The sequence below is a fragment of the Mustela nigripes genome, chromosome 9, assembly GCF_022355385.1.
Source record: "Mustela nigripes isolate SB6536 chromosome 9, MUSNIG.SB6536, whole genome shotgun sequence".
Classification (NCBI taxonomy): Eukaryota; Metazoa; Chordata; class Mammalia; order Carnivora; family Mustelidae; genus Mustela; species Mustela nigripes.
Window position 1 is genome coordinate 20,032,061 of NC_081565.1, and position 25,158 is coordinate 20,057,218.

At 47.0% G+C, this 25,158-nt stretch overlaps 1 protein-coding gene across 3 annotated transcripts; it reads left to right on the forward strand.

Annotated features, from left to right (window-relative positions):
• The first annotated feature begins 882 nt into the window (after window positions 1-882).
• Window positions 883-22,904, forward strand: WDR31 (WD repeat domain 31). 3 transcript variants are annotated; one of them, XM_059411021.1, is made up of 10 exons: window positions 883-943; window positions 8,008-8,154; window positions 8,619-8,751; window positions 10,214-10,288; window positions 11,053-11,197; window positions 11,926-12,026; window positions 13,896-13,963; window positions 14,973-15,114; window positions 16,734-16,896; window positions 18,631-22,904. In XM_059411021.1, exons 2-10 carry the CDS (start codon window positions 8,108-8,110, stop codon window positions 18,789-18,791), a joined length of 1,035 nt encoding a protein of 344 aa, XP_059267004.1. In that variant the 5' UTR covers window positions 883-943; window positions 8,008-8,107; the 3' UTR covers window positions 18,792-22,904. The 3 variants fall into 3 exon arrangements, with proteins under 3 accessions (XP_059267004.1, XP_059267005.1, XP_059267006.1); XM_059411022.1 differs by having other exon boundaries at window positions 8,622-8,751; XM_059411023.1 differs by lacking the exons at window positions 883-943; window positions 8,008-8,154; window positions 8,619-8,751 and adding an exon at window positions 1,500-1,579.
• Window positions 22,905-25,158: the final 2,254 nt, after the last annotated feature.

A 25,158-nucleotide genomic window follows, 5' to 3' on the forward strand; every position in this document is an offset into this window, starting at 1 on the left:
TCTGAAACAAGGAAGAGAGGATAAAGTTACAGATGACTCCAAGATCCTTGGCATGGGTGACTGGTGAGTGCCCAGCATTCAGAGGGAAAAGAGGAAGAACAGGTTTGGGGACAAAGATGATATTTTCAGTATGAGTCACAGCCAGGTGGAGATGGACAGAAAGCAGGTGGATATACAGGTGTAAGGAGAAGTCTGGCTAGTGATACCAGTTTGGGAGTCTCAGGTGCCTTAAGCCTAAAGCATCTTCCGTAAGAGCTGCATCCTCGGAGCTGGGAAATCTTGAGGGCAGGGATCAGACAAGTCAAATCTGTAACTGCACTGAGCCTAGCCCAGTGTCTCAGGGCAAAACAATCACTCTCCCCTGGTTGAATGTTGTCAGGTTATTGTAGGCAAAAGAGATTAAGCTAGTAGGGTGAGCCCTCAGCTCTGAACTAAGATCAGTCTTGTGTGGGGGGTAGATCCCAGCTCCTGTCAGAAACAACAGGACACTGACTCAGAAAGTAATGAGTGAGTCATCAACGAGGGAGATCAACAGGAGCTAAAGGAACCCCCATCAGGAATGCTGTGAGGATTTTGCCTCTTTGCATGGGAAGACAGACCAAGTAGCCAGCCCTAATATTCTGTGAAGGTAATTTTCTCTTACCAACCCTATTCCTGTTCCCACAGGCACCCAGTTTTCAGAAACTCCACAAGTCTTCACTGAAGGCAGTTTTGGTGGGAGATCAGACAGGCAGCAGCAGGTCCCTTCTAGGTGCAAGAGAAATGTTGGCTCAGATCCCATTCATTCATTCATTCATTTCCTCATTCAACATTCAACAAACCCTTACTCTACACCAAACCCTGTTCACTAGGAATACAGAAATGAGTAGACTTTAGTCTGGAAGCAATGTACCCGCAGCTGCTGTTGGTTTCTGGGACCGTCTTCCCATTGGATATCATGAAGGTATTGAGGGTTCTCTGCTGTGGTCCTGGGCTGTAACAGTCTGATGAAAGAAAGAAAGAAGGAGAGAAGAAGAGGAGAGAAAGAAAGAAAGAAAAAGGGAGGGAGGGAGGAAGGAGGAAGGGAGAGACTGGGGCGCCGGGGTGTGGGTGGGTGGTGGTGGGTGTGGACTTGGGGAAGTGTCCAAAAGAGGCATCACGAGGTTGAATCACAGAAAACTCCAAAGTAATATAACATTACTCCATCTGAGCGAATAATTATTTAAAATATGACATTTATTCAGTACTTCCTCCGCGACTATTACGGTGGTACCGCTTTTCTTGCATTACATAGATTCCCCTGGGGGGCACGGTCTGGGGGCACAACCGTCCCCTTCTCTGGAACCTCACCACCGCATCGATCCCGTCAGAAAACAGAGCTGGGCGCTCTGGGCCCGGCCTCCGGGAGACGTCCCGCGAACGGAACTGGGGTTCGGGGGCGGGGAGAGCGTCCGGAGGCTTTTCGCGGGGACTCCTGCCCTAGCGACGCGCGCCTCGTTGCTAGGGGCGGAGGCGCGGGAGGCTGTGGTGCGTGGTGGCTGCGGACGCCCTCCACTCTGCGCCCCCGCCGGCCTCAGCTCCCGGCCCCGCCAGCCCGCCGGTGGGTATGGAGCACAAGGTGGGGGGTAAGGGGTGCAGGTGGGGAGTTGGGGGGCGGGCGGAGGGGTGGGAGCCCTCGCGCACCTGCAGCCGCGCACCTGGTCAAAGCGCGGAGTTCGATCGAGGGCTGGCCTTGGGTTGGGTGGTGCCACACCTACTCCCCCCCGCCCCCAACCCTCGTCCCAGCCCGGTCTTGGGTGAACTGCGCCGCACCCCGCCTCCCCCGTCCCCTCTCCCATATAGAAAATAAGGTTTGGTAGTCCACATGGATAGGACGGGGGACGTCTGTGATCTAAGAGCCTGGAAGGAAAAACTACACAGGCTGTCCCCCAGCTTGGGGCAACCTGGGAAGTTCTGACCTCGTGCTGATTCCCTGGGAGACTCTGAGCCTCAGTTTCCCCATCTGCACCATTAGAGTGTCGAATCAGAACATCTTCCAGTGCTTGCAGTGCGGCTTTGTTTGTATCTAAACGTTGGGTGTGATGCCTTGTGCGCAGAAGATTTGCGGGGAGGGAGGGCGATATGCAATCAGCATGTACGTGAACACTGATTGGACCAGGAGTCTAGGGAAATGAGGTCTGGTACTCTAGCTCTGCCTCGTGTGATCTTTGGCAAGTCACAACCCTCCGAGTCCCACTTTCTTCGCGGAGAATAACAGTTGGGTTTATGCTGGAGTATTTCGAGGAATACTGCACTGGAGAGTTAAAAGAGGATCCTCTGAGTTATGTTTAAGGTGACCGTGGGGTATCTTACGGTGTATGGAAAGCAAATTCGGGCAGAAATGGGTCTTGGGATTCAGATTTAGGCCAGGTTTCTTCTGGAACCAACAAGGATATTCCAGAGCCATAACTGAGTCTACGGCTTTTCTAAGCCCTCTCCAGCCTTTCCTGACCTGAAATTTGGGACAACCCAGGTAACTGTTCCCTGAATGATCTGTTGTTGGGCAATTTTGAAGGACCCTTATGTTGTTGGGCCCTTCAAAAGCTTACAGGGCGCCTGGCTGGCTCAGTCAGCAGAGCATGTAACTCCTTGAGCTCACGGTAGCTTGAGGTCAAGCCCCAGGTTGGGCATGGAGCCTACCTTATTTTTATTTTTTTAAAGACTTGTTTGTTTGTTGTTGAGAGAGAACATGAGTGGGGAGGGGAGGGGAGCAAGGAGCAGAGGGAGAGGGACAAGCAGACTCCATGCTGGGTACCAAGCCAGACCCCTGGGGCCCCACTTGGTCTCAGTCTCACAACCCTGAGATCAGGACTTAAGCTAAAACCAAGAGTCCTATGCTAAATCCTACTAAGCTACTCAGGCATCCCTGGAGCCTACATTAAAAGAAAAAAAAGCCTTCTTGCCAAACAGACTCTTTACCTTAATATACCATCCATTCATTCATTCCACAGATATTTGCCTTGCATCCATTGTCCCAGACTATGCTTTAAGCTCAGATACAAAAATGAATAAGACCCTGTCCCTCCTCGAAAGTAGATTACATGTTCATAGTATAAACAGTGGAAGATAACTGAGTAGAATTTCACTGCTTAGATTACTCATAAGAAATCACAACTATAGGGGCCCCTGGGTGGCTTCGGCTCAAGTTGTGATTCCAGGGTCCTGGGATGGAGCCCCGCATCAGGTTCCCTGCTCAGCGGGAGGCCTGCTCCTCCCTCTCCCACTCCCCCTGCTTGTGTTCCTTCTCTTGCTGTCTCTCTCTCTGTCAAATAATAAATAAAATCTTAAAAAAAAAAAAAAAGAAATAACAACTATATGAACATTATCCCAGTATGTATACTTTGTTGTTGAGATTTTAAATTGCCTTGGTATATAATGTATAACTTAATGAATTTTTTTTTAAGATTTTATTAATTTATTTGAGAGAGAGACAGTGAGAGAGAACATGAGCGAGGAGAAGGTCAGAGAGAGAAGCAGACTCCCCGTGGAGCTGGGAGCCCGATGCGAGACTCGATCCCAGGACTCCGGGATCATGACCTGAGCCGAAGGCAGTCATCCAACCAACTGAGCCACCCAGGCGTCCCAACTTAATGAATTCTTAGCCTTCGTGTGATCAATCACTCTGGGCAGGAGACATAATTGGCTTCAACTTCATGTCCTTCAGACTCATAAACCCATTTGTAAATATTCTCTGTGTATATTTGTTATGTATGTTTAATATGTGTATGTTAACCATGGTATTAAGGGTCAAGTTGGCAGAAATTGCTCCTTTCAGTTGCTGTCACTCATGCCAATGGCCAGGTGCAGCTGAGGGCTGTCTGTGCACAAGCTTTTGCAGAGATGCAGTATACTATGCTGATGGAGAGCAAGCTCTTCTTGCCACTTATTTGCAACTTATTTGTAAATTCGGGCAAGTTATGTGACCTCTCTGCACCTCACTTTTCTCATCTGCAAAACAAAGACAATAACAGCATCTAGCTCAGAGGCTTGTGGAATAAATCAAAAGAGTTAATAAATATAAAGCATTTAGAATAATCCTTGGTACATGCTATCTTTAATCCTTCCAGAAGCCAGTGAGAGATATTATTCCATTTTACATAGACGAGTCAGAGGCTTTAACCCACTGAGCCACCCAGGCAACCCTACCTGACTCTTCTGTATTGCTCTTCAGTTATAGAATAAGCTACACTGTCAGTTGGTGATTAGAATTTATTTATTCAAGTTTTTAAAATAGATTTGTAAAAATGCAGTAAAACTGTTTCTTCTTTGGAGATGTTTATAAGGGAAACTCTAGACCAGAAGTCAAGAGATGTACCTAGTTAGAATTCTGAACAGATAATGTTTCTGCCCTGGTTCTTCAGATCTTTGAATTAAGGGTTTAATAGTGATGATTTTGAAAAGCTCTTCCATCTCAAATTCTGTGATTCATACTTACTGAAGTACTATTTTAAGCAGGTGACATTGGCTTTTTCGCAGAAAAACAGTAGCAGTCAGCTCTGAAAATTTTTGAACAGAAGCACTTTAAGTAAAATAAAAATGTTTAATGATATATTTAAGTATTTAAATATATCCTACTTTGGAGGCGCCTGGCTGGCTCAGTTGGTGGAGCGTGTGACCCTTGATCTTGGTTTTGTAAGTTTGAGTCTCACACTGGGTATAGAGATTACTTAAAATAAAATCCTTAAAAATAATAATAATAGGGTGCCTGGGTGGCTCAGTGGGTTAAGCATTTGCCTTCAGCTGGGGTCATGATCCTAGCATCCTGGGATCGAGCCCCACTTTGCCATTGGGGCTCCCTGTTCGATGGGGAGTCTGTTTCTCCCTCTCCCTCTGCCCCTCCCCCCAGCTCATGCACACAGGCCCTCTCACTCAAATTAAAAAAAAAAAAAATCTAAAAAAATAAAGTAGCACATATATATACCTATACTTACACACACACACACACACACACACACACACACATTTTTAAAGATTTTCTTTTCAAGGGGCACCTGGGTGGCTTAGTCATTAAGCATCTACCTTTGGCTCAGGTCACAATCCCAGGGTCCTGGGATCCAGCCCCCGTGTTGGGCTTCCTGCTCTGTGTTGGGCTTCCTGCTCGGCAGGAAGCCTGTTTCTTCCTCTCCCATTCCCCCTGCTTATGTCCCCTCTCTCGCTATATCTCTCTCTGTCAAATAAATAAATAAAATCTTAAAAAATTTTCTTTTTAATAATCTCTACACCAAATGTGGGGCTCAAACTCATAACCCCAATATTAAGAGTCACATGCTCTAATGACCAAGCCAGCCACATGCCCTCTTACTTTGTATATCATAAAAAAATAGATATATCTAGGCACCTCACTGGCTCAGTAGGTAGATTGTGTGACTCTTGATCTTGGGGTCCTAAGTTCAAGCCCCATGTTCGGTGTAGAACTTACTTAAATAAGTGAAAATAAAAATAGATGTATAATTAACATTATGGTATACTTTCCCTAAGTGTTGGAAATGTGCCAGTTATATGACCTTGGAATTTTGTAAGATATTTCTTTCTTTGTGAGGGAAAGCTACACTTAACAATCTCTTTCATTTAACAAGGTCTTTATTTACCTTGTGAATCTCTTTCAGTGCAGACATATGCTCAGAGAAGAGATTAATTTAAGCGTCTTTTCAGTAATTACAGAGATTAGGAAGTTGCTGCCTGAACCATTTTCCAAAGGATAAACATTACAAAGCGTTAAATATGGCAGCTCACCAGAAGATCCTATTGGTTTGGGGCAAATAATTCTAAAAGTTATCTTTTGCTTAGAGCGTCCTGTGAGTGCTCTTCAGATGGGAAATATGGCGGCTGTCTGAAGATATCAGCTAAGAATCCAATCAGTGTTAAGTAAAGCCAGTCCATTTATAGCATCTGCTGTTTTTGGTGACCTAGATCTATGGATGGCACCTGTCCTTAGTTTGATGGTAATGTTGAAAAATGGGCTATGCTTACAGATAGGCAGCCCAGCAACCTCCATCTGTCTATAAGCAGTACAACATCCCAAGAGTTTTGAAAATTATCCTGGAATGTTTTCTGGCAGCATATCATATACTTATTATAGAGAATTTTAGAATGTCTGAACTGGAAGGGACCTTAGATTCACACTACTTAACAAGAAATATTTTTGCCATACTGTGCAAGCCACTGGAGGTACAAAGAGGAGTATGATATGATAGACTCCTTCCTCTCATGGAATACACAGTCTGCTAAAAAGTATTTAGTCTGGTGTCATTTACAGATGGGGAAGCTGAGGTGTAGAGCAGGGAATGGAGGAACCCAAGGACACACAGTGGGATGAGGGAGAGTTGGGGCTGGAGCCCAGGGCTCTTGGTGCTCCCGACACACCGTTCTTGTCACTGCACTGTGCTTCTGTACGGCTACCTGTCTTGTCTGGAGGTCGGTTCTGGCAGCTTTTCAAAATGTACGCTGAAATTCTTCTGGAAAACTGTCTTTTCATGGTATCACTGAGAATATTTGGGAGTTTTCCCTGCTGTTGTTCCTGTAGACCATTCTGGTCATTCCTGTAGAGCCGGGCTGGCTCTTTCCTGGGGCGCCTGGGTGGCTCAGACAGTTAAGCATTCGACTCTTGATTTCAGCTCAGTCATGATACCAGAGTTGTGAGATTGAGCCCCCTGTCTGGCTCTGTGCTGAATTTGGAGCCTGCTTAGGACTCTCTCTCTGGGAGTTTGGGTGGTTCTGTTGGTTAAGTGTCTGCCTTCGGCTTAGGTCATGATCTCAGGGTCCTGGCATCAAGCCCCGCCTCCACCTCCTATCTGCAGGGAGTCAGTTTCTCCCTCTTCCTCCTCCCCACCATCCTCCCACCCCCCATGCTCTCTCTCGCATTCTCTCTCTCTCAAATAAATAAAATATTTTTTGAAAAAGATTCTTTCTCTCCCTCTACCCCTTATACCTCCCAAAATAATAATTTTATTTTTTTAAGATTTATTTGAGAATACACACACACACACACACACACACACACACAAGATAGAGAGAGAGAGAGAGCGCGCATGCGTGCACCAGTTGGGGGTGCAGGGAGGAGAGGCAGAGGGAGAGGCAGACTTCTTGAAAGGGTCTCAGGAATCCACACTGGTTTAGTACTGGTCTAGATCATTACCTGTATCAGCTCTCACGTCTCTCTCTCTCTCTTTTTTTTTAGAGTAGACTCTATACCCAACATAGGGCTTGAACTCATGACCCTGAGATCAAGAATTGCATAATCTATGGACTGAGCCAACCAGGTGCCCCTTTAACTCATTGTTACTACAGAATAACCCAATGACCTGGCACACTGATTTAGAAAAGTGTCACATGAAATTATTAAAAAAAAAAAAAAAAACGAGCAAGCTAGGAATGACTAAGGCTCTTCCTTTCCAAGAAGCTATACTGGTAAAAATTATTTCTTAGTTTCAAATACATATTCCTAGTATTTGTTGTGGTAGAATACATATAACATAAAACTTACTCTTATTTAGTACATAGACAATGTCCACTGTCTAGTTCCAGAACATTTTTGTTGTCCAAAAAGGAGATTCTCTACTTATTAAAGTAGCCACTCCACACAGGCACCCCAAGAAACCTCTCTATAGTTTTAAAATTAGTTTTGTTTTTGCTTTTCCTGATCTGCTAATGCTTTATGGGAGGGTACATTCCCAGGGCCATGGGAAGAGTCAAAGAAAAGAGGAAAAGCAAATGAGTACAATGGATTAGTCTTTAAAAAAAAGGCTTGTAGGGCCTGGGTGGCTCAGTCAGTTGAGCATCTGCCTTCGGCTCAGGTCGGGATCTCAGGGTCCTTGGGATGGAGCCCTGCCTGAGCAGGGAGCCTGCTTCTCCCTCTCCCTCCACCACTCCCCCTGCTTGTGCTCTCTCGCTCTTTGTCAAATAAATAAATAAAATAGGCTTTATTTTTAGGTCACCAGACTCCCATTGTCATGCCTAACGACATTAACAGTATGTATTCTTTTCACTAAGCTGGGACAGACAACTTCCAGCAACCACAGGGGATGCCACTGCTCAGCTGCATCTGAAACGAGCTCCTTCTCACAAGGTTTTGTGTAGGTTCTGTGCAGCGATGGGGAAACTGCAAAGCAAACTCAAACACAGCACTTACAAATACAGGTATGGCCATCTGACACTGGCATCCCACGTTTTATCATGTCACATTAAAACTCTCTACTAAAGAAAGAGAAGGCCCAGAGCGATTCCTGATGACCTTCCTTGAACAGTTCGGTCTGTTTTCTTTTGGGTGAGAAGTAGCTGATTAGCTAGTGTCCTCAGCCCCACAGAGAGGGGCCTGGCATTTTTGGGATGCCTGGCCTGGTATCTTTGGGAATAAGCTCCAGGTGAGCAAAGACTCCTGGCTTCTTGGCTTCAGGATTCCCCTTTATTGGATTCTAGTCCTTCGGCTGTTCTGAGCGTGCTCAGCATTGATAATCCATTTCTGGCAATGGCCGTGGGTCGCCCTTCTGTACTCCTTGCCCAGATTTCTCCTCCGCCTGGCCTCTCCCATAGCCTGCCCCGTCTTCCCCTTACCCCACTGCACTCCGTACCCCGGGGCCTCTCATTTGCCATCCTCTCTTCAGCAGGCCTGACGGGATTATAGAGGAGAGAATTCAAACTAAAGCTTGTCTGGAGTATGGCCCAGCCCACGCGGATAGTGTCTCTGTCGTTGCTGCTCTGAACTCAGACCTGTGTGTCTCTGGAGGAAAAGATAAGGTGGGGTTTGCTGTGCTTCCCAGGGAACCAGCTGACTGTGGAGAAGGGAAGATGTTGGGGAAGGAAATGCTGGTTCTGCATTTCTGGCAACAAGGTTGAGTAGTGTAAAACCATAGGCTTTAGACTAAGGAAGGCTGGCTCTAAGTCCCTGCTCTGCCTCTTCCTGTTCCTCTGGGCAAGTCATTTACTGCTCGTGAGCCTCAGTCTCCACATCCATGGAATGGGGATGAGAATGCCAGCCTTCCAGGGAAGCTGTGAGGCTTCGGTGGTAAGATCTTCAGTGATGTGCCAGACCGCCCACATGCTTCTTATAATTGGCAAGTATTATTCTGACCAAGCCATTTTCATACCCACACACAGACACAGGAACTAGTTGTTAACAAAAGGAGACTTCCTTGGGGTGTCTTGGCGGCTCAGTCGGTGAAGCACTTGCTTAACTCTAGGATTGCTTAACCCTAACCAACCCTTGATTTCAGCTCAGTTTGTGATCTTAGGGTGGTAAGATCGAGCCCCGCATCAGGCTTCACGCTTAGTGGAGAGCTGGAGCCTGCTTGAGATTCTCTCCCCCTCTCCTTTTGCCCCCACCCTTGCTTGTGTGCTCTCTCTCTCCCCCTCTCAAATAAATTAAATAAATAAATAAATAGATAGATTTTAAAAAAGGAGACTTCTAGTCTTTTTTATGCTGCTCTTTTGTCAAAATTTCAACAGTGGTGAACATTATGATTTCTCTCTTTTGTGTTTCTGTCCTTCTCCCAGTACCAGCTGCATCTGATTGCTTCCCCTCCCATATTTGCATCGATCACAGGACCCGCAGCTGGGACACTGGAAGCAGAAATGTTAATTCTTTTAATTCCTCTCATTTTCATACTGTATTTCGTGGATTTTTTTTTAAATTTATTTTACTTATTTTAGAGAGAGAGCAGGGGTTGGGGGGAGGAGGAGAGGCAGAGGGAGAATCAGACTCCCTGCTGAGCTCGGGGCCCACTGTGGGGCCCAGTCCCATGAGCCATGAGATCACGACCTGAGCCAAAACCAAGAGTCGGACGCCTAACTGACTGTGCCACACAGGCACCTGACAATTTTTTTTTTTAAGATGACAAATTTTTTAAATACACAAAAAAAGAAGAACAATACAATTAGGAGGGAAAACGCTAATCCCATGTAGACAACCAGAACCTTCAGGCTGAGTCTGTTCCCCTTGGGGAGTGTCCTCCTGAACCCATCAATGAGGCTCAGAGCAGTGGCCCATTGCCTTGGAGAGAGACAGAGCACTAGTCAGGAAGAAGAAAAGAAAGTCAGTGTAGGGGACAGGATAAGGGTTACAAAATAAAGCCCTAATGCAAGACCCTTGACAGAGAGAGAGAGACATTAGGTAGATAATGAAGTAAAGGCTTGTTTTAGTTAAATAAAAAGTCACTTAAAATATTACAGAGATTCTAATGACTCTAATGACTCTCCACAGACAGTGGTGGCCTATAACTGGAAGAGCGGGGATGTGGTGAAAAGGTTCAGAGGACATGAACGAGAGGTCACGAAGGTAATTCTCAAATGATCATTATTGTGGAAGGAAGTTAGAGTGATTGGATATTCAGTCTTAAGAAAATGCAAGGGCTTCATCTGATGCAGTAAAGGAAAAGCAGAGTGAACCATTCCCTTAGCTATTGCTAGAGACATATTAGACATGATTTTTATTTTGTCACTGAGCCCTCAATAGCTCAGGTGGTAAATAAAGAATTCTCCCTGCCATCCTGACTCAACGGGGACAGGTGCTGAAGGCAGCCTGTGTGTTTACTGTAGCTAGAAAATAAGAAATGATAACATTTATTCATTTATATAATAAATATTCATTTATGATAACATTTATTCACTAATTTATTATATATAATAATGATATATGATGTATATAATAATATATAATAATTCATTTATAAATAAATAAATTGAAAAAATCCCTATATTCAGGAACCTTCTAGTCTAGTTGGGGAATTTTTTAAAAAGCCAACAACAGTTAAATAATTAATTTGTTAAAAAAGCATTACGGGGCAGAGTAAGTTTCCAGCCAAGATGATAGCGAATGCTGGTCTCTACAACTCCCCTCCCTGAAATCCACCTCAAGAACTGACTCCGTCACCTGCACAGCTCCCAGCGCAGGGCAGGGTACTGATGCCCACATGCAGTGCATTCCCACCCCAACAGGGCCGGGGGAGAGCCTCAGGCTCTGACACCTGCAGCCCCGGGCCTGTTGCCCATTTCCAAGTCCAATCAAACAAGCACACCCGGGCTTTTTTCTCTCTTGAGCAGATAGCCTGTATTCACGGATCCAGCCTGTTCTTTAGCGCCTCTCGAGACAGGACAGCCAGGATGTGGGACCTGCGTGGCCCCGCCCAGCCAAGGCAACAGTTCTCTGGCCATGCCATGGTGGTCACTGGATTGGCTGTGAGTCCAGGTAAAGTCAAAGAGAGCTCTACCCAACACTGTTGTATTTTCTTTCTTTCTTTCTTTTCTTTTTTTAAAATTTATTTATTTATCAGAGAGAGAGAATACAAGCAGGGGGAGTGGCAGGCAGAGGGAGAAGCAGGCTCCCCACTGAGCAAGGACTTGGATATGGGACTCTATCCCAGGATCCTGGGATCATGACCTGAGCCGAAGGCAGATGCCTAACTGAGCCACCAGGCACCTCTTTTATTTTTTTTTTTTTTAATTAAGATTGATTATTTTTTGAAATTTATTTTTAAAAAGATTTTATTTATTTATTTGACAGAGATCACAAGTAGACAGAGAGGCAGTCAGAGAATGGGGGAGCAGGCCCCCTGCTAAGCAGAGAGCCGGATGTGGGGCTCGATCCCAGGACTCTGGGATCATGACCTGAGCTTAAGGCAGAGGCTTTAACCCACTGAGCCACCCAGGTGCCCCAAGATTGATTATTTTTAGAGAGAGAGTGTGTGAGTGGATGTGGAGGGGAGAGCAATGGGAGAGGGAGAAGAGAAGCAGACTCCCCACTGAGCATGGAGCCCAACTCAGGGCTCCATCTCACCACCCTGAGCTCATGACCTGAGTCAAAACCAAGGGTCAGACACTCAACCAACTGAGCCACCCAGGCGCCCTCTCGTTGTACTTTCTGAAAAGCCCCATACCAGGCCCATCTCATGGACCATCTTTCTCTTGTTCCCCCAGACTCGTCACAGCTGTGCACTGGCTCCCGGGACAACACCCTGCTCCTATGGGACGTTGGGACTGGACAGTGTATGGATAGAGCTTCCATCTCCAGGAACCTGGTAGGAACTCAAAGTTGGTAGAGAGTGGGACAGCAGAGGGGAGCATGTGGTGAGGCAAAGAGCCTGTGAGAGAGATCAGGAGATACATGGGGCAGTAGAGGCTTGACGCCTCATTACTACTCACCCTGAACTCTGTCAGACTCTGGCCTCTCAGGGTTATCAGGCTGGGTGATCTCTTTAAAGTTTTCTGCTTCAGGGACGCCTGGATGGCTCAAGTGGTTAAGCATCTGCCTTCTGCTCGGGTCATGATCCCAAGGTCCTGGAATTGAGTCCCACATCCAACTTTTTGCTCAGTGGGAGGTCTTCTTCTTCCGCTGCGTGCCGCTCGCTCCCTTGCTTGTCCTCAGTCTCTCTCTCTCTGACAAATAAATATACAAAATCGTAAAAAAAATAAATAAATAAAGTCTTCTGCTCCAGAGAATACCTCTTCTAGTTCATACTGGAATTTTAAGTGGTGTGTTCATTTATTCCTTCAAAATGTGTTTTTCCATATCTGCTGTGCTAGGAGCAGGGTTAGTGGCCTAAGACACCATCCTTGTCCTCCAGGATCTCATAGCTGATGTGCAGAGAAACAAGCAGGACCCTTTGCTTTATGTATAATTTGCTGTGTTTATGAAGACCAATGTTTTCTGGGAGTAGGCTGGTAGATAAACTCCACAGCCTTTGAGGTCAGTCATACCTGGTTTCAAATTATGGATTTATCACTTTAAAAAATAGATACTTGATTTATTTATTTGACAGAGAGAGACACAGTGAGAGAGGGAACACAGCAGGGGGAGTGGGAAAGGGAGACGGCAGGCTTCCTGCAGAGCAGGGAGCCTGATGCAGGGCTCAATTCCAGGACCCTAGGATCATGACCTGAGCTGAAGGCAGACCCTTAACAACAGAGCCAGCTGGGCGCCCCCATTACTTTTTTTTAAAAAATAATCTCTATACCCAACATGGGGCTTGAACTCACAATCCTGAGATCAATAGTCACATGTTCTATCAACTGAACCAGCTAGGCGCCCCAAGAGCCATCACATTTTAGCTGAGTTACTCTGAGAAAGTCACTTAGAGTGTCAGTGTCTTCATTTATATCATGATTTGACATGATAGGTGTTCCTTCAGTGGTCATTAACTATCATTCGTGGTCATCTTTTCCAGTTTTGAACACAACTGTCCCTGGCAGGGTATGGTATGCTCACTCTATGCCCTCCATATTTGTGGAGGTTGCTAGAAGAAAATTGTGTCTCCTTGGGTTATTTTGAAAACTGTTTCATGTCTGTCCAGCAGGGGGTCATAGGGATGAAAAGAAAGAAAGAATGCATCCTGAACCTTGTGAGGCCTTAGACTAGGGTTTCAGTGGTCCCACCATAGAACGGGGTGGGGGGGTGCTGCTTTCTGTGGCTGCCAGTCACTAGCAGATCTCCACCACGAGTGGGGGCGCCTGCATGCATTCTGGTACTCACCACTGGCCCGGCCACTACCATTGCTGCTGCTGATTCAGGGACGTCCAGTAGAGCATGAGTGGGGGGCATCTGCAAAACACAGCCTGGGGCGCCTGGGTGGCTCAGTGGGTTAAAGCCTCTGCCTTCGGCTCAGGTCATGATCTCAGGGTCCTGGGATCAAGCCCCGCATCGGGCTCTCTGCTCAGCAGGGAGCCTGCTTCCCCACCCCCCACCGCCTGCCTTTCTACCTGCTTGTGATCTCTGCCTGTCAAATAAATAAATAAAATCTTAAAAAAACGAAAACACAGCCTCCCTCCAAGTCGAGTGTACGAGTCAGCGTCCTTGAGAAGTGGAGAGACACCATTTAGCACGGTTTACAGGAGTTGCCATAGAAGAGCGACTTGGTATGGAGAAGTTTTGAAAATTTTGCTTTTTCCAGGTCACTCACCTGTGCTGGGTCCCCCAAGAACCATATGTACTACAGACTTCTGAAGATAAAACCATCAGGTGGGCTTACTGAGCAGCCATGAAGGTGTTTCTGGTGAAGGTTTGTGATTCCCAAGCTTATATGACTCCCTTTTCCCTCTGCTTTTCCACACTGCTGTGCCTTCCCAGGGCCTTTTGCCCCTTTGCCCCTTGCTGGGGCTGGGGTCTCTGGCGTGGATCCCTGGACTGTCTGGGTAGAGGCTGAATGGCAGGAAGTCAGGCCAGGAAAGAGCCCCTGTCCTGGATGGTTCTGAAGCAGCTGACTCTGACCCCACCCCTGCCCCCCCCCCCCCGCCCCCAGTGTGAACACATTCAATCTGAGCTCAGTCCCCGTCATTGGCTTGCCCCCGCTTTGAGCTGCCTGCCTGGCTCCATTTTCCTCCCCTGCTGGGGGCCGGATGTTCTCAAGCACCCAGCCCTCAGGGGAAGCCTTGTCTGGGCCAGTGGGGTCGGATCCTCGTCATTAGAGTCAAATGAAGTGACTTGTTGAGTGGAAAGCACAACGAGAAACTCTGGATCTCAGAAGAGATTCGTTCTACTCAGAAAACAGGAAGAATGAGGTAAAGAGGTGGAAAATGAGACGAGAAGCGGAATAAGACACTCCCTGTGGACCCCGCGGCCCAGTAGGCCAAGGCCTGCAAGTCTTTTGTATCTGATTCTGGAATGGTGATGGCTCCTCTGGATCCTAATAACTATCTTTTAAAGCAATTAAGTCACAGGCACAGAAATATCCTCATGTCCCTTGAAAGCAGTATCCTAAAGGGCCAAATTAACAAATTAACTTGTACGGTTACGATGCTTGGTCTAGATTCCTATTAAGTGGGTCTCAAAATAGAAAGAACTCAGATGTCATTCAGTTTGGCTATTTCCTGGCAGCTTTGGTGTCTCCAAGGTCGATCTGGTTCATACTCCTGTTTTTAGGTGAACCATGACATTCCATCTGACTGGCCAGAGCCGCGGAGGGCTGCAGTTTACATTAGTGGGTCTGTCCGATACATTTATCACAGGCTCATTGCTTCGTTTCTTGCAGGTTATGGGATAGCCGGGGGCTGCAGGTGGCTCACGTATTTCCCGCAAAGCAGCATATTCAGACCTACTGCGAGGTCAGTGAGGATGGACACAAGTGTGTCTCCTGCAGCAACGGCTTTGGAGGGGAAGGCTGCGAAGCCACGGTGAGTGAGTGTCGGTGTCTGGGGGCCCGGCTGCTGATGAGCAAAGTGCTTCCTCTGACCTCCGGCCAATCCTGGGCTCCACCAGGCCAGCTCTGCTAATGGCTCAGGCCTATTCCGAGTGCATACTGTAAGTGAGCCTTTGCACTCCGGATTCATCTCTCAAGAAACCTCCATTAGCTTTGGGCTTTCTGAATTGAGAGTAGACAGAGGCATGGGATGAGAGTTAAGATAGGAAGGTGCTAAACACAGAACCAGCTTGCTAATGTCCCTAGTTCCGGCAGAGCTTACAGAGGGGAGGGACTATTTGAAGAGCCAAATGTCTTCCCATTGTACTTGGGGTCAAGGTACAGGAGGCTCAAGCTCTTCAGGGAGTCTTAGGCACCAGTGTTGGTCGATGGCCCATCCCAACCCTTACCTATATACCTTTCCTTGCACCTAATTTTGGATTACATTGCAGTGTATCTCCAAAGTACCTCGGATTCCTCACTGTAGAATATAGGCTAAGAGGAGCATCTGGTCCAAATATAACAATTAGAGCTCCCTTTGTACCAAACAGTCCATGCTCGGCACTGGCCTGAGCACATTACATGCACTGTCTCATCTAATCCTTACAACAACCTCGTGAATTAGGTTCTATTATAATTCCCATTTTACGGATAAGCAAACAGAGGCATGGCAAGTTGAAGTCTCTTGCACAAGACCACACCTCTAGGAAGTGGTGCACTGAGGCACGGAATCCCCAGGCTATCGATGTAACACCTCTTCCCCAAGCTAAGCATTTCCAGCCCCTACAACTGATGAGGTGTCCTGTGGTTTCATTATTTCTCGGATACAGTTCAGATCACTCTCCTCTCTGGATGTTGTTCTCCTGAATTAACATGGTGCCCAGTGACTTCATTATATTTTGGACACAATTCGGTTTGCTCTCCTCCCTGAACCTTGTTCTCTAGCTGTGATCTGATTGTGTCAACAAGAGTGTAATTGGCAGCATTGTCACCTCCTTTGTTGGAGGGTCTCATCTTCATATACCAAGGTTCAGCGTGGAGGCAATCAGTCAGAAGGTCTGCGCCTCTGTGTGCTTATGAGAAGGTGCTCCTAACTATGGGGTCTCCACAGAACCCACAGGCCAAGAGGCCGAGCTGTGCTAGAAAGTAGGCACCCCCAGGGCGCCTGGCCGGCTCAGTCAGAAGAGCATGAGACTCTTGATCTTGGGATCGTGAGTTTGAGCCCCACATGGGGTGTAGAGATTACTTAAATAAATAAAAAACTAAAAAAAAAAAAAAAAAAAAAAAAGTAGGCAATGCCATACTGTCCCATCATGCTGTAGGACTTGGAGCTTTCACTTCCCCGGCCCTGACATTAATGAGGAAGGCAGCAACCCTCCCTGCACACCCTTACCCAGGGTTGTTTGAGATCGTTGATGTTTAAAATAATTACCAGATGGGTGGGTGATTTGGTGTGTGGATGGGATGGATGAAGATGAGGGGTAGCTCCATGAGGAGGTAAGTGGGGGACACAGGTGGATCATGAGAAGGTGGTGGGTGGAAATCAGTGAGGGCAGCATGTGTGAAGCTGGGGAAATACGTGTGTATGAGCTAACCTATGTCATTCCTCTACAGCTGTGGGACTTAAGGCAGACACGAAACAGAATATGTGAATATAAGGGGCATTTCCAGACTGTTGCATCCTGTGTCTTTCTACCAAGAGCGCTGGCCTCGATGCCTATAATTGCTACCTCATCCCATGACTGCAAAGTGAAGATTTGGAACCAAGACACTGGAGGTAAGGAGCCTGCTGGTGGTGCTTCTCAAAGACACATGGTGTCCTAAAAGCATCCTTGAAACTCTCTCTTTCCATTGCTCAGCCAATACAAAGACAGCCATGTTCTGCCACTCTCCAGGCCCCTAGTGGTTAAGAGATGACATTAAGATACCAGGATTCTGTTGAACCTCCTGCTAGAGGCCCTCACTGCGTGAGCCCCACTACCACATTGTACAGACTCATTCCTGAGAACTCAAATATATTTGGTTCTTACTGTTCTTGCTACCCAAAGTTCTTCATCAGGTATTAATGTGTGATGCTCAAAATGCCTGGCAAAGGAGACAAGAATTGTCATTTTCAAATTCATTTTTTAAGGACTAAAAATGAGAGTCTCCGCTCGTGGTGGGGGTGAGGTAGAGTAAGCACTGTCTACCCAGACTGCCCTGTCTTGATGCTACAGGTCAGGTTTGAGATCCCAGTCAGGTCATGAACTCCAAAGGTCCAGAAAAAAAGATGTTTTAGGGAACACAGCTCCCCCAAGTCCTCAGTGAAGTATGCCAGAGCCCACTGCTACTGGCTGATTGTTAAATATTCAGGAATATCTAATATGGTCATAGTGGGAATATTTTCACCACAAAAGGTGGCAAATGCTATGAGTAAAGGTGGCTGGTTTTTTCTTCCAGAAAGTTGCCTTACCAGCACCCCACTGCCTTCAGACTATTTTGTGCTGAACCCGGGGTTCTGTTGGACATAGGAATAGTGTTAAATTAAAGAATCTCACAACAGGGGTGCCTGGGTGGCTCAGTGGGTTAAAGCCTCTGCTTTCGGCTCAGGTCATGATCCCAGGGTCCTGGGATCTAGCCCCACATCAGACTCTCTGCTCAGCAGGGAGCCTGCTTCCTCCTCTCTCTCTGCCTGCCTCTCTGCCTACTTGTGATCTCTGTCTGTCAAATAAATAAATAAAATCTTTAAAAAAAAAAAAAAAGAATCTCACAACAAATCCCTCCTATAGTTATGTTACAGAAACTCAGCTCCTAGCAGGGAAGGATAGGGTAGCCCACTCAGAGAAAAGATGGGAGATCATGTCTATGGTTCGTGAGCCATACCTCCCTAGGGAGGACAGCCCTGCTGTGCCCGCTGCAGGTGCCCTTTCCAGCTGCCCCGTGGAACAGCTATGGGAGGTGGGAAGAGCAGCTGCTGTCAGGTTCAATGTTCATAAGCCTGACACCAGGGAGAACAAGGTCTGAAAGTGTTGCCCTGCCCTCCAGCTGCGCACCTGTAGTGTTCTCAGGGGAGACAGGGACAGAGGGAGACTGGGCCAGCTGGAAGGCCACAGACTCCCCTTCAGGTCCCAATCTCCTTTGTCTTGAAGGGAGCAAGACCCCAGAAGCCAGCAGCTGAAGATCAGCATTGTCTGTTTTCCTCTGCCCTGGCCCCCTGCTCTGTTCTCTGGGCAGGTGGGAACTGAGGGCCGTGTGTTCACATGTCCTTGCAGGCGAGGTCCCGGCTGTCTGAACAGGCTTTTAAGGGATACACACCTTGTTTGGGCCACATGCCATTCTCTGGAGTTGAAGCCTTGTGGCTGCCCGGACTTTCACCTCCCCACAGGTGCACAGTCCTCTGGAGCAGGCGATGAGGCTCTTACCTGGGTTGGACACAGAGCTTATGCTTTGCTTACATGGATTTCTCAGAGACCTCATGTCCTGTGACCCTGAGCCCTTGATCTGAGCTGCTGGTTCCCTCTTCCCCCCACAGCCTGCCTGTTCACCTTGTCCCTGGATGGATCAGGACCCTTGACTTCTCTGGCTGTTGGTGACACCATCTCCTTACTGTGTGCAAGTTTCAACAAAGGAATTCACCTGCTCAGAGTGGAGCGCAGCCGAGGGCTGGAGCTGCAGGAAGTGGCAGCCTTCTGAGGCCAGGAGGCACTCACTGGACAATATCAAACGTGGCCCATCCTTTCTCCGTGTGGCTTTGTGTTTCCCTGTGATCTTGTGGGGAGGGCTATGTGGAATACTCTGCTTCCGCACACTCAGAAGGTCTATCAGGGTTCGAGGCCAACGGAAGTCCAGGTGCAGCTTAGAAACACGATAGGTCTCTGTCTGAGAGTCCGAACATGGGGTGGAGTGTATCAGACTGACCTGTGTCTCCACAGAAGAAAAAGCTGCTGGGGGAGAGACTGTTTGGGTGGCCTCGCAGTTACCCAGATAGGAGAAGGGAGCGCTGCTCCATAGAGGACATGGGTTGTGGACGTGACATTCCGCTGCAGTCACTGCTCCTCCGCAAGGTGAGGAGGTCTAGGCTTCCACGGGGAGGGGCTGCGAATGCAGGTGGCGCTTCCCAGACCAGTGCATGAAAATTAGACCCCAGGGGGCTTGAAAATGCTGACCACCAAGGGCCTTGCCCTGAACATCCAACTCTCAATCAGCTTGATTGATGATCTTGGGTGATGGGATCGAGCCCCACGTCGGGCTCCATGCTCAGCAGGGAGTCTGCTGGAGAGTCTCTAACATAAATAAATAAGATCTTAAAAAGAAAAAAAAAAAAATGTAGAACAGAGGGACAGACTCAACTGTAGGCCAGCTCTTTGGTGAGGAGGGACTCGGTGCTCAGGTCAGCCTGTGCGGCCCCCAGGACATCTGTCCCCGGCATGGTGCTCACATGCCCATTTTCCTTCCAAGAACTTAGAGTCTGCCCCGTCTTCAGGAGATGCCACACATAAAGCAGCGAGTCCTAGCCAAAGACTTCCACACTTTTGTCTTCTCTGGCCCCTGCCTGTCCCTGATACCAGCAGCTGATAGCCATTGTCCTTGTATCCCTCGTGCCCCTCGTGGGGCTGGCTTCCCTGTGGGAGGATCCGAGTTTGAATCTCCACATTCAGCTGAATGATCTTGGCTGTTACAAAATCTCAGTTTCCATATTAATTAAATCGTACATTCCTCATAGTACTGCCTGATCACCGGGTAAAAGTGTATTTTTTTTAATATTTTATTTATTTGACAGAGAGAGATGACAAGTAAGCAGAGAGGCAGGCAGAGAGAGAGGGGAAAGCAGGCTCCCCACTGAGCAGAGAGCCCTGACGAGAGGGCTTGATCGCAGGACCCTGGGGTCATGACCTGAGCCAAAAGCAGAGGCTTATCCCACTAAGCCACCCAGGCGCCCCCTACGTAAAAGTGTATTGAATGCCAAGCAAGGAAGTGGGTGCTTACAAAGGCTGGTCATAGTTGTTTATTGCTCTCTGTCAGGACTAAACACTCCTCTCACCAAACACATTCCTTCTCACATTCTCCTTAGATCTTACTTGTAAAGCTTTAGTCCTTGTACGGCTTCCCTTTGATTCCTTAGGTTATGGATCTTTGAGCTCTGGAAGGACAGGGGTTGGCGGGAGAGGAGCTCCTTCCCAGAGAACCTACAGCCGGCTGAGTACGCTTATTCTCGCTACAGTCCTCGGCTATCCCAGGAGGGCAAGGAGGAGGCTGAGGCCCAGGGACATTCAGTCCTTTGCCCAAGGTTACACGGGTAGGTGGGAAGGGGGAAGAACTGAGATTTGACAGGCAGGGATACCACTGTACTAATGAGGAAAAGAGAGATTTGAACCAGGGACTGCCCGACTCAAAGCCAGAATACCTTCCTTCCCACTCCTTGGTCTTCGCATGATGTCACAGAGTTCATTTTAGAAATTCATAGATCATGACACTGTTTGTGTATTTTCTAGACCATTATTAACTTTTTGGTTCTAAGGAGATCCTTCTGGCCAGGGGCCCAGAAACAGTACACAAATATCTCCGAGAAAATCCTAGCGTATGCTGAACCGTTAGTGCTACAGCTGACCCTTGTAGCAAGGAGGCAGGCGGTAACCAGAAAATCCAAGGGAGTGGGTTGGGAGGGTGTCCCAGAGAAAGGGAACAGAGGGAATGTACATGTGAGAAAATCGAATAAATTAGCAGGGTTCTATTAGCAATTAATTTATTTCCCTAAACTCTACGCATTTGTTTGATGTAAAAATTCCTTTTCTGGGCTTTTTTTTTTCTTTTTGAGATTTTATTTACTTGACAGAGACACAACGAGAGAGGGAACACAAATAGTGGGAGTGGGAGAGGGAGAAGCAGGCTTCCCACAGCGTGGGGAACCTGACAAGGAGCTTGATCCTAGGACCCTGGGATCATGACCTGAGCTGAAGGCAGACCCTTGACAGAGCCACCCAGGTGCTCCTCCTCTTCTGTGCATTTTAAGTGGAAAACAGATTAATAAATGCAAATATTTATATAGGTTTTTTCAGTCTTACATGCCCTAATCAGGTACTCTCAGCACCTAAGTTACCAGCTACTAAAATGCATTAATTTGCTCATTGGACATTTATTGAACACTTCATTTTATTTTATTTTATTTTATTTTTTAAAGAATTTATTTATTTATTTGACAGGCAGAGATCACAAGGAGGCAGAGAGGCAGGCAGAGAGAGAAAGAGAGGGAAGCAGGCTCCCTGCTGAGCAGAGAACCCGATGTGGGACTCGATCCCAGGACCCTGAGATCATGACCTGAGCCGAAGGCAGAGGCTTAACCCGCTGAGCCACCCAGGCGCCCCTGAATACTTCGTTTTAAAGGCTACCCCTGTAAAATCATATAGAGGAACTTTCCAAAGGCAGTTGACCTTTTTTTCCAGGAAAGTATATAATCCCTTGGAATCTGGCCAATTATATATTTAAAACTTAAAGAAATTTATGGATTTACTTATATAAGTTAAATATATTTGCACCTGCCTGGCTCAGTCGGTGGAGCGTATGACTCTTGATCTCGGGGTTAGGAGTTCAAGCCCTACATTGGGTAGAGAGATACTTAAAAATATAAAACATATATACATATATATATTTCAGGAAAATGTTTCATGATTATTAACACCTTTTTATGGGTGGGTGAAACTGTCTTACAAGAGGATCTTTGATTTTACCAAAAGGTTAAAAATGATCTGGAAAAGATACCATTTTGAATGCCACTTTTTCATACATAATCCAGGCTGTCTATAATTCAAGTCCCAATTTGTATTCAAAATATTTTTTTTTCTTGAAAATAGCTACCAGGTGGGGCACCTGGCTTGCTCAGTCAGAAGAGCATGTGACTTGATTTCAGGGTCCTGAGTTCGAGTCCCACACAGGGTGCAGAGATTACACAAATAAACAAAACTTTAAAAAACAGGGGCATCTGGGTGGCTCAGTTGGTTTAATGTCTGCCTTCAGCTCAGGTCATGATCCCGGGGTCCTGGGATGGAGCCCCATATTCGGCTCCCTGCTCAGCGGGGAGTCTGCTTTTCCTTCTCCCTCTGCCCCTTTCTTGTACTCCTCTCTTGTTCTCTCTCAAATAAATCAATAAAATATTAAAAAAAAAAAAAAAACCTTTAGGGGCGCCCGGGTGGCTCAGTCATTAAGCAACTGCCTTCGGCTCAGGTCATGGTCCCAGAGTCCTGGGACTGAGTCTCACATCGGGTTCCCTGCTCAGCAGGAAGCCAGCTTCTCCCTCTCTCATTCTGTGTTTGAGCTTGTGTTCCCTCTCTCGCGGTCTCTCTCTCTCTGTCAAATAAATAAATAAAATATAAAAAAAAAACTTCAAAAAATACAATAGCTATGAGCTATTAAAGTATTGTGATACAGTGGATATCACTGGTATCACAAAAGTATCAGACAAGTCACCATTATCATTATTTTTCTGAACAATGATTTTTAAAGATTTTTTTACTTAAATTCTAGTTAACATACACTGCGATACTGGTTTCAGGAACAGAATTCAGTGATTCATCACTTGATATCTGAGCAATGATTACTAAAGAAACTTCCGGGGCACCTGGGTGGCTCGGTGGGTTAAGCCTCTGCCTTTGGCTCAGGTCATGGTCCCAGGGGCCTGGGATCGAGTCCCGCATGGGGCTCTCTGCTCAGCGGGGAGCCTGCTTCTCCTCATCTCTCTCTCTGTCTGTCTCTCTGCCTATTTGTGATCTCTCTCTCTGTCAAATAAATAAAATCTTAAAAAAAAAAAAAAAATGAGAAGCGAAACTTCCCCCGGGGTTTTGAGTTCACAGTCACTGAAGAAATACTTCCTGATCTCCCAGTTGACAGTAGCAGAAATTTCCAGTCTGTAACAGCCTTGATTTTGACACGGGAATTACAAGTATAGAACTCAGGTCAGTTGGTGTTTTTAATCTTTCAACACTGTGAAAAAAGAACTTAGCTATTTCTGGTAGCCTTGTGAAAACAGAATGAGTGAAGAAAAGCTTCATCGTGAAAAGTGCAGCAGACGGCTACCCGTTTCCTGAAGTTGGCCCACTTTGGCCCAGGCTGTCCTGCTAAGCCTCCATTCCCAGCTAGGCAGAGCCATGAGCATAACTTTTTGTCAGTGGATTGTGAGTGGAAGTGATGTGTGTAACTTCTCTTTTATTAGCTCCAAAGGAATGTGTTTGTCTGGGATTAGCCCTCTGGGTCCCTTCCCACTAGTTGGAATGCAGACTACCAGTAAGAGCTTCAGCCGTGCAGACAAGGACAAGATGATGGACAAACAAGAGAGGAGCCCTGAAGCTAGACTGTGACCTGAGAGAGAAATGGGGGAGGGGCAGAGGGAGAGGGACAAGCAGACTCCCCACTGAGCAGAGAGCCCCACATGGGGCTCGATCCCAGGACCCCGAGATCACGACCTGAGCCAAAGGCAGACGCTTAACCAAACGAGCCACCCAGGCGCCCCTGAACTTCATTCTTTTAAAGCCACTATATATAATTTTAACTTTTCACTCAATGATCACAATCATAAACAATTTCAGATGCCTTAAGTTTAGAGCTTGCTGATTTTCCACAAGCTGAACACACTCTAGCAACCAGAACCTAGATGAGGAAGTGTAATACATCCCAGAGCGCAGATGGTCTCCCTCATCTTCCTCTCCAGGCTTAGCGGCCAAGGAATCTATAGCAGCATAAATCGGTTTTGCCTGCTTTTCTTCTTTATATACGCGAAGTCATACTGTATTGTGGCAGATGGGAATTAGAGCCACAGATTTCTTCCTTCCCTATACGTGTGGCCTTTTGCAAGGTGATTTCTCATCACTAGGTTGGACCTATTAGCCCACCCTTTGAATCCGCACTTTTGGCTCAGTTTGACCAATAGAAATGCAGAGCTCGGAACAGCGGCACCTGGGAGGCTCCGTCAGTCAAGAGTCAGACTTGAGTTCGGCTCAGGTCTTGATCTCGGTTGTGAGACTGAGCCCCACATTGGGCTCCACGTTCATCAGAGTCTGCCTGAGATTCTCTTTGTGCCCCCCTCTCTCTGCTTAACCTCCCCCCAGCCCTGCTCACACTCTCTCCCAAATAAAAATCTTAAAGATAAATACATGCAGAGGAACAAAACACTGTGCACTTGTAGGTGGGGCCTTAGCAGGCCTGTGGCTTCCCTTGGACTGTCTTGGAAAGCTGTTGCCTGTCAGGGAGGTGACCCAGCCACGTGGTGAACTGAGCAGCGCCAGGTGTTTGATGAAGGTCACCTTCGGAGCCTGCCAAATGTGCAGCTGAATGCCACCGCCGATGAAATCAGAAGAGAAACTGCACACCATCATGAAAAATAGCAAATTGGTGCTTGAGGACACTTAAGTTTTGGGGTAGCCTGTTATGCAGCAATAGGTTTAAGTGAAATGAATCATGTGCTCTTATTCTGGCTCGGGCTTTTCTTGCTCAGCACATCTGTGGGATCGAGGCAGCCTGTCCTATGTAGTTGATGACAACTCCAGCTCATGGCCGGACAGCTTCGATCACGGGCCAGTGTTATGATTCATTAACTACTGATGGGCATAAGGGTGTTGGTAATTTGGAGGTCTTAACGAGTAGTGCTACTTTGAACATTCTAACGCTGTGTCATGTGGTGATGTAGGCATGCTTTTATGATCATTGTATAACCAGCAGAGGGCCTTTCTGGGCCCCAGGGGCGGCTGCCTGGGTAGATACCAGCTCTTCTTCAAAGGAGTTGTTTCAGGGGTGCCTGGGTGGCTCAGGATTAAGCCTCTGCCTTCGGCCCAGGTCGTGATCTCAGGGTCCCGGGATTGAGCCCCGCATCAGGCTCTCTGTTCAGCGGGGAGCCTGCTTCCTCATCTCTCTCTGCCTGCCTCTCTGCCTACTTGTGATCCCTGTCTGTCAAATAAATAAATAAATAAAATCTTAAAAAAAAAAAAAAAAAAAAAAAGGTTGTTTCAGTTCCCATTCCCAGCCGCTGGTGGGGAGCTGGCAGATCTCACTTGTTCTATACACTTGCCCACACTGT

Coding starts and splice junctions, on each gene's coding strand:
- WDR31 (XM_059411021.1), top strand. CDS start 8,108: ATGGGGAAACTGCAAAGCAAACTCAAACACAGCACTTACAAATACAG. Junction 10,289..11,052: donor ATGAACGAGAGGTCACGAAG/GTAATTCTCAAA, acceptor TCTCTTGAGCAG/ATAGCCTGTATTCACGGATC. Junction 13,964..14,972: donor TCTGAAGATAAAACCATCAG/GTGGGCTTACTG, acceptor CGTTTCTTGCAG/GTTATGGGATAGCCGGGGGC.